We start from the raw sequence: 8763 nt of genomic DNA on the forward strand, positions 1-8763 counted from the left end.
AAACTATGCCGACGGCCTAGCCGCCGGCATAGAGCTGTCGTGAGCTCCCAGTGGCTGACACGTGGCAGGTCTATGCCGACGGCCTAGCCGTCGGCATAGTTTAAAACTAAGCCGACGGCCAGGCCATCGGCATAGCCCTGCTCCCAAGAGAGCCCAGTTGCTGCCACGTGTCAGGTCTATGCCGACGGCCTGGGCGTCGGCTTAGTTTGAACCTATGCCGACGGCAAGGCCGTCGGCATAGACCTGCCCCAGGGGTGACGCTTGCTCGCCACGTGGCCGACGACCAGGCCGTCGGCATAGACCTGACACATGGCGAGCAGGCGTTGGCCAGGACTTGATGGCGGCCGCCGTTTGGAGGTAACGTTGCCGACGGCCAGGGCCGTCAGCATAGATGTACGGACACCGTCAGGATAGGACCTATGCCGACGGCCTTTCTATGCCGACGGCCTCCCAGGCTACGCCGACGGATATGTTGCCGACGAGGGCCGTCAGCATAGGCCTGTCCCCACGGCCAGTCAGGCTATGCCGACGGCCAAGACCGTCGGCATAGGGTGCGATTCCGGTAGTGGCTGTCTGTGATGGAAAATGGCACTGGATCCGTACCATCGTAGTGTCTATGGATTTGTCCCGGCTGCCCTTGTTTTCTGGTTACCGTGAGCCACTGACCACCTGGTTCGACATAAAGCAGGCAAGTAGCTACAGGTTGTGGCGAGGACACATGGGCCAGTACAATTTGTTGCATGAGTGCACTCGTCACAACTTGTTGGACAATCTAATCAGTAGTGTGAATGGCCTGTTGGTCTTCCAACTAGAGGAAAGCGGGATGCAGCACAAATACCATGACACACGTGGCTTTAGGATTCCACAAGATTTGAAGGGTCTGTTGTTCGAACGCATATGGGAAAAGTTGAAGTTATCATACACATGGCCCCGCAATGTTGAGGAGGAGGAGGAAGAAGAAGAGGGAGACAGAGTTGTGCAGTTCGATCCTGATGAGTTGCAAGAGCTCGTTCTTATCTAGCATATGGCAACGGACATTTTCCTCCAAAAGGTCACCTTTGCAGATGAAAAATCTCAAAAATATGTGAAGTTGATCAGCAAGCTGTCTAACTACCTGGTGTTCCTCGTGGTTGTACGCCCCAACATGCTACCGGTCCGTAAGCTGCCAAGCAAGTACGAAGAAACCAGCAAAGAGTTGAAGGATTTGTTTAGTGTTGAAAACAGGCCTGCTAGTTGCAAAACAAGAGAGCAGAAGATTGCCTTTATCCTGGAACAAATGGAGAAGCTAGTTTTGAACGGCAATGGAGATGGCAGAAATAGTACTAGTAGCATCGTCCTGTCGGATGGTTATCAATATGCCCGTGTGCTACGAAGCTGTTTTGCCAAAGGGGGGTATATCGACCTAGTTAGAAGATGGGGGAAAAGTCCCGCCGAAGATTTCAGAAGTTGATGCCGAGATTGTGTTCTTACTCTGAGTTGGTCACCGATCAAGAACTGTTGAATCTCATATTTGATGCATGGGTGCTTTTGCTCATGAGTGCATCCAAATGGTCTAGCAGGGATTCCCATGCCAAGCAGCTCGGCTGTGGCGGCGACCTCGTAACCATCGTGTGGATCATGACAATACATGCCAACATATTTGGCATCCAGGAGGAAAATAACGGGGTTTGTTAATTAGTAAAGCTCGTTGGTATGTTCTAGTACCAATCATTTGCCATGTGTCCCTATCTCCCTTCTCTTTACCTTTTTGGACTAGCTAGCTCATGTGTTATGATCTCATGTATTTGTACTTTTGTTCACCGTTTTGTTTGGAATTATCTGTCCTTCGTCAGGTTGTCAGTGCAAGTCCTCTGCTCCTCCATGTGAGGAGGCTACATTCAGGATTGTAAACAAAAAAATAATATCAATGTTCTGTATTCATTTAGTGCTTTGCCTGGTGCTGGAGGAACAGACAAATTGCACGGGCTAGTTCCTTCTTAATAAGTTATAAGCTTTTTTTTGCAGGGGAGTAACAATGTTAGTAATTCATTTCTTCGCCAACCTACAAAATAAATATGTGGTATCTAGTTATTTTCATTAGCATTGAAATGGTGACTGGTAAGTGACCGAGATCATGAGCGAGAGTGGGACTGGAAGCATGCAAATCTCGCCACCATGATGGAGGGTGACATTTTCTACTATAGCTAGTGAGGCAGTGTTATGGATGGTAATGTGATTGTGGTGGGGCGAGTGGTGGAGAATGATTTCCTTATACCGCTTACTTCGAATCCGATCTAGGTGGTCAGACCGTGGTTCCGACGATGTCGACAACTATGGCAGCTGTCGAATGCTATCTATAAACCGGCGCAAGCCACATGAGGTGAGGCGCGTCGCCACTCCCCTCCATTGGTGAGGTGCTAGTATCCGCCATGCCAAGGCAGAAGAGCGTCATTCCGGCGTAGCATGGAGTACTAGCTGGCATGACTTCCGGAAGATTCATTGTCAAGATGGTTTAGAGCACCGCTTCATTTATGTGGTGGAAACTCTTGTTCTAGCCTTCATTGGTCGGGCTCAGGAGCGACAAATTAGTTGAAGGTCTCCTCCCCTTGCTGATGTGCTGACCTTAATTAGTCGGTCTCAGCAACTAGGATAAATCCTTATCTTTGTCGGTATCCGGCATATATCCCTTCTTGAAGGCGTTGTTGTTGATTGCTAAAGAAGTCAACTTAGTCGTAGGTATTAAATTCGTATCTTGTAATGGGTCTATTGCACTGTTTCAAATAGCCCGCTATAGCTCCGCTATAGCACGCTGTAGGGTTTACAAATGGTCTTGCGCTAAGAAACTTTGGTCCAAACAAGTGAACAAATATTTTAAATAGCGCGCTATAGCTCCGCTATAGCACGCTATAGCATTTGAAAGAGGTCCGGCGCTAAGATGCTTAGCGCGCTATTTAAAACTTTGGTCTATTGTAATTGTGCTGGTCACCTTCTGTTTCTAAATATAAGACGTTTTGGCAGTTCAACTTTGATGTAATTGTGCTTGTTATGGGTCTATCATGATTGCGCTCACTATGTTCCTAAATTCAAATTGAAATGCCAAAACATCTTATATTTAAGAACAAAGGTAGTACTTTGCTTGTTGATGTCTTTGGCCTCTTGTCTTGCATCAACTTTAATAAAACTAGTTGGAGTGCATGCGGTGCATGAGCGGGATAGGCTGGACTTTGTGCTCATGTGTGTGGACATTGAACATTTAGATTATAAATATGATAATTAAAATTTAAAAATATGCATGGTTAATTGTATTTAATTATTTTGTAGTTGTAAAATAGTTACTCAAAATAACTAGCATAATACAATGAAAATTTACATGCATGATTGTATGTTCAGATGAGTCATTTTCATGCAGTTGGCTGCCATGCTAAAATGGTATATTTGCATGTTAAGAGAAATAGGCTAATGGGCATCATCTTTTTAGTTATATATATAAGATAAGATAAAAATAAGTATGCATGTAGGATGACAACGCACTGATTAATTTTAAACGCAAGCAAACAAGCAACACATTAATTATAAATGGAGTCATTCTTTCATGAACATGAAGTGTCACCTGTCAATGTAGTATCATCATCAGACGTCAATCTCATTCATCTTCACCAAAGCTCTAAAGTACGCATCACATGGTGAAAATGAGATCAATGCCATCAACAACTTTTTTAGATAATAACAACTGCCATCTTGTTGGCTTATTCATGCTTCGCTTGCACCCTGACGTCCGTCTGAGTTTTCGACGTCTCATCTTTCCGGGATACATGAGGAGGAATACAGTGGCAACAATGGCCAGAAAAGCATTACACGAGAAATACAAACAAGCTCCCCTCCTCTCGCAAAAAGAAATACAACACATTTCACCTTGCTGCCTGATTCGCATCGCAGGCAAAGCACTTCCAAACTGCTTGCTGCGCATTTCTGTAAACCATGTGCTTGCCCTGGGAAGATCTCGAAAACACCAAGAACCCCGGCTTGGGGTCACATTATCAGTATAGCTACTTCAGTGTCAGCTTCCAACTGTATACTGTTCCAAAAAAATGTCACTTCTTGAGCAACCTCAGTACACCGCCAATGAGATGCAGGGAGCCAGTAACCAGGACCTATATACAAACATATCACCAGTGTCATGTGCGACATATTAGCTTGCAAACATAACAAGGACAAGATACATGTCTTCCTGATTACGTACGAGATAGGAAATTAAACATATTATGAAGCATTAATCGTGCTCTAGAAGCACAAAGCAGTGCAAAAATGCTAGCTAGTTATGGATGTTTTGTGCTATAAATTTTAGAAAAGTTAGTCTCAGAGAAGCTTTCACCTGATAAGAAGTAGATGGATCCTCTACGGCATTTTTCCTTAGCCACTCAATTGCTAGTGGCAGTGATTCAAACACTAGGCTAGTCTTGCCAGAATCCGTGCTGTTTGAACCTGCATCATTTACTCACAATTTTAATATAGGGTGTCATCTTCAGCCTGACCATGCATTGTTGCAATTAGAAAACGACAACGCAGTAGTAGAAGTGGTACAAATTGTTGTGCCTTTTGTAGTTCTCATAATGTATAGGGGTTCTTTGCTTATTTCCCTCGCATGTATATGTACTGCTGGCCCCGTGGAATAGAAGCTCATTTCATAACACAAATGACTAAAGCTTGTAAGCAACCAAGTTCAGACGAACCTTTATTGTCATCATGAAGTAATTTCTCCCACACTGCTTGGAGAGATAGCTGCCATGACAAATCAATTTGCTCAGGGCCAGCAGGTGCTGATGCCTTAGAACCAAGTTTGTTGTGTTGTGACTGATTTGGCACAAATAGGGCCAGATCAAAGTGCACCCCTGAACAAAATGAGATAGCAACATATGTTCAGTTAGCTGAAAACTGGAACAAACAGCAAACTTGAATGAGGGCTAAGCAGTAAGCAATGCAGTAAGTTTGGTTTGAACTGAAGTTGTTAGTAAATTCAACCAATCCAAGAGAAGTACAATATCATGCAAAAGAAAAATCATAAATGAGCGCACATGAGCATTTTCAACAGCAAGTTTTTCAACTTACCATTTTGAGTTGCAGTATCAACGAGATGTGGAAGCAATCTCATAGGATCTCTCACAGACATGCAGTTGAATAGAAGAATCTGCAATGTGTCCCATAGAAGACACCCGTATGAGGGAGAAGACTGAAACGATACATGCAAAAGCAAGTCCACTCAAACATGGTAATACTAGACAGGCTGTGAGAAATACCTTCCGAGATTTGCTGCAAGTCTGAGACTGCTCCTTGGTAGCATGGGAAAACCACTTCGCACATATTTCCATACTTTCAGGGCTGTGTGCTCCATCCAAATAGAATACCAAAGAACTATCTTGGTCCTTCTCTTCTGAATTTACTTGTGAATCTGGAACAATTTGCGCTCGGCCTTGCAAAGAAGCACTTGACAGCCCTCTAATGAACTGATCTGGTAAGGGATCCTGAATCCACCATAGATGAACAAATTATGATACCATATTTGTTTTGGGGAGAAGCAACATGAATTGACAAGACTTACAGTGTGGTTGAGTGGCATTCTGTCCACGTGTCCCTGCTTCTCAAGCCATGTACTAGCGAGTGCGACTGCAAGGCCAGCATTTTCATATTGGTGTTCACCTTGCAGTCCAAGATGTTGATCTTTCAACTGATGTGGCTTCAAAGGATCAACGACTTGGAGTGAAATCTTCAAAAAGCACAGAGTATAGTATTTCAAAAACTGTATTCCATTGTTTCTAGTATTGTGGTTACAAACAACAAGCAGGGCAGCAACCAAAATGGAAATGAAAACGGATAGAAAAAACATACGCCCAATTCTGAAGCTCTTCGTTTGAGAGCAACCATTGCCTCTTCTGGCTGTGGAGCAGTATAAGCTGGAACTCCTTTCTGTAAACAACAATGTTAATGTTAATAAAAGACACCACCAAGATACCAAACATAACAAGAAATTTGTGAATAACAATGTTAATATGGTATAGAACAACTTCTTGATAAAGTAATGTGTTGTATTTTCTGAACTACAAACACCATCAGTTACAAAAAAAGAGGCAATATATGTAACATGCTGTAGAACAACTTCTTGGGAAAGTAGTCATAAGAAAACCTTAAAAATTCCTGCCTTCTCCCCAGCAATTTCACCAAGCGTATTTCCTGCTCATCAGCAAAAAAAAAAAAAAAACATGTCAGCATGAAACTAATTTTCCTAATAAAAGGGGTGCTTCAATTGCCAGTTTCATGACTAACCAAGAATTTCCATATGATCATACCCAAGAGAGGATATACCACAGACTACAGGAGATTTAACCTGCAGAGATCCAAATTCAGACAACGGTCATGCTCTAATTTGACTGTTTTTAGCGTATAATTCTGCCAAGCTCAGAAGGGCTCAGAAGAAATAGAAGCTAAACTTGAATGCTTGAATACTACAAGAATCAAGAATTTAGATGGACCTAAATGAATATATTCCGCACTCCTAGTATGGTTTGGAACTCAGGGTACAGATTAAGGCGAACAAGGCCGGCAATAGACTTAAATGGCATAGTTCAAGATTTTTCTTTTGTTTTCTAGACAAAATGAGCACATTACTGGACAAGAGTGACATACCACATTAGTTGCATCGAACTTCCCTCCAAGACCAACCTCGAGAAGAGCTACATCTACCTGTTTGAGGCAAGAAACAGGTGTGAGTAGATCAATAATGTTCTTCTGAAAATGCATATGCAGAACCTAATTTAGAGATCTCAAAATGAATATGTGATAGCTGATCATCACATAGGTTTTGCACCTTAAAATCATAGATTGTAGCACAATGCTATGCAAGTGAAATGGTGAAGAAAAGGGAATATTTTATGGATCAATCTTATTCAGGCTAGATTTATGTAATGACTGAAAACAAACCAGTAGGGAAAGAGTATGGAGTGTTTTCTGTCTATTACCTGCTCAGCAGAAAATATCTTGAATGCGAGCAAGGCCATGAACCTGAAATACGCTGGCATGGGAATATCATCATCAGTCTTCTCCTGAAGAGTGAAGATAAGCCCATTTGTCTCATTATCCACCAGGTACATAATTAAAGCAGCATGAAAAGACAAGATAGCTATGTTTCATCACTCCTATGCACCTAGCACAGAGTTTAACAAATTTGGACGTGTACCTTCAGTTTATTCCAGCAGCACCAGAAGTACTTCAAAAACTTCTCTTCGGAAATATCCACCCTGGTTGCATCACAAGTTAGGGGCCAGGTTAGTGCACGCATAATACCTAAGCATAGTGATAAGCTATGAAGGATGGTGCAGCACATTTGCATACAAAAAAATATTGTGAATAATTACGAGGAGCTATCGTTATCACTTATCAACACCAGGTTACACATGCATGGTACCTAAGCATAGGACAAGCTAAATTTAAACAAAGTTCACTGTCAGGTGTTCCCCTACAGTTTCAGAAGAAAAAAAAAACTAAAAGGGCTGTGCAGCACATTCGGATGTACTCCCTCCGTTTCTAAATATAAGTATTTCCAGATATTTCAATAAAAACTACATAAGGATGTATATAGACATATTTTAGAGTGTAGATTCACTCATTTTGTTCCGTATGTAGTCCCTTATTGGAATCTCTAAAAAGACTTATGTTTAGGAACGGAGGGAGTAAGAAATTATTGTGAATAATAACAAGGAGCTATCGTTATCACTTATCAACACCATAAGAAAAAATAAGAGCAATAGCAATGGATGAACAATTTACCCATCTAGCCGGAACCGCTCCCGGACATCCATCAAATGCGGTGAGGTGAATAGCCCGGTACGGAAGCCACAGGATCGCAGGATTGACTCCGTGAATGTGCATGTCGAACCCTGCACAAAACGGTCCATGGTGTCGTCACATAATACATCATAGGGAAGCCAAGGAGTTGATTAATCACGACATGTGGCATTCAGCAATTTTCAACAACCAACCAGGAGAGGTCTGTAACTGGTTTACACACTGCACCACGGTGCCAAATAATTAGCAGTAAACTATTGATTTGGTAAAAATCAAATGCTGCACATTAGTTGCTTAAATTTCAGGACCAAATTAGAATGCCCCAATCGTTACTGATGAAGTTTCTGAATCACAGTGGACATGAAAGGAAATCGCACATACTACAGAACCTGACACTGTAATTGGAGCTTGGAGAGAGTTGCATATCAGGTGATTTACCTTCCCTTTGGTGCCCGCGACATGGACGACCTTCATCCGCGCGATGGGCTCCTCCAGCTCCAGAATCTGAAGAACCAAATCCGCCCTCTAGATCAGACAACACATCCCTCCACCCACATCGCGATTGAGGAGGAGGACGAAGGAGTACCTGGAGGTAGCGGCCCATGAGGTCCCACTGGTTGCCGCGGTTGCCGGTGTCCGCGCGCACCTTCTGCGTGATGAGCGACGAGAGGCGGCCCAGCACCTCCTCGTACTCCCGCTCCGCCACGCCACCTGCAGCCCCAATCCCCACCACACCCCCACGTAGCAGCCATCAGTAGAGTACAGTTGACAGGTGCATCCCACCCAGCAAGCAAGCACCCCACGACTACGCGATCGAAGGGCAGGGCTGCTCACCTGCGTGCTGCGCGGCGGCGGCGGTGGTGGAGGAGGACTCCATGGCGCGAGAGAAGATGCGGCGGGTGCGGGGGGAGGAGAAGCAGGCGAGCGGCGAGGAGAGGAGGAGGCGGC

The 8763-nt window shown here is 43.8% G+C and overlaps 1 protein-coding gene across 1 annotated transcript; it reads right to left on the bottom strand.

The window, feature by feature from the left end:
- Window positions 1-3598: 3598 nt before the first annotated feature.
- LOC119304389 (folylpolyglutamate synthase-like) lies at window positions 3599-8757 on the bottom strand. Its single transcript, XM_037581570.1, has 16 exons — window positions 8650-8757; window positions 8402-8526; window positions 8254-8319; window positions 7798-7907; window positions 7208-7268; window positions 6990-7073; window positions 6658-6714; window positions 6298-6358; window positions 6158-6204; window positions 5863-5940; window positions 5576-5740; window positions 5274-5498; window positions 5086-5164; window positions 4710-4868; window positions 4352-4461; window positions 3599-4130 (listed from the first exon to the last, which is right to left on the bottom strand). The coding sequence occupies exons 1-16, from the start codon at window positions 8690-8692 to the stop codon at window positions 4071-4073; spliced, it is 1530 nt and encodes a 509-aa protein (XP_037437467.1). The 5' UTR covers window positions 8693-8757; the 3' UTR covers window positions 3599-4070.
- Between the last annotated feature and the right edge of the window lie 6 nt (window positions 8758-8763).

Source organism: Triticum dicoccoides, chromosome 5A (genome assembly GCF_002162155.2).
Source record: "Triticum dicoccoides isolate Atlit2015 ecotype Zavitan chromosome 5A, WEW_v2.0, whole genome shotgun sequence".
NCBI classification, from domain to species: domain Eukaryota; kingdom Viridiplantae; phylum Streptophyta; class Magnoliopsida; order Poales; family Poaceae; genus Triticum; species Triticum dicoccoides.

Excerpts from the sequence above, each read along its gene's own strand:
- LOC119304389 (XM_037581570.1), bottom strand. The coding sequence starts at position 8,692 with ATGGAGTCCTCCTCCACCACCGCCGCCGCCGCGCAGCACGCAG. Across the intron at positions 6,205-6,297 it reads TGATCATATGGAAATTCTTG|GAAATACGCTTGGTGAAATT; the intron begins GTTAGTCATGAA and ends GCTGATGAGCAG. Across the intron at positions 5,941-6,157 it reads AGAAGGCAGGAATTTTTAAG|AAAGGAGTTCCAGCTTATAC; the intron begins GTTTTCTTATGA and ends TGTTGTTTACAG.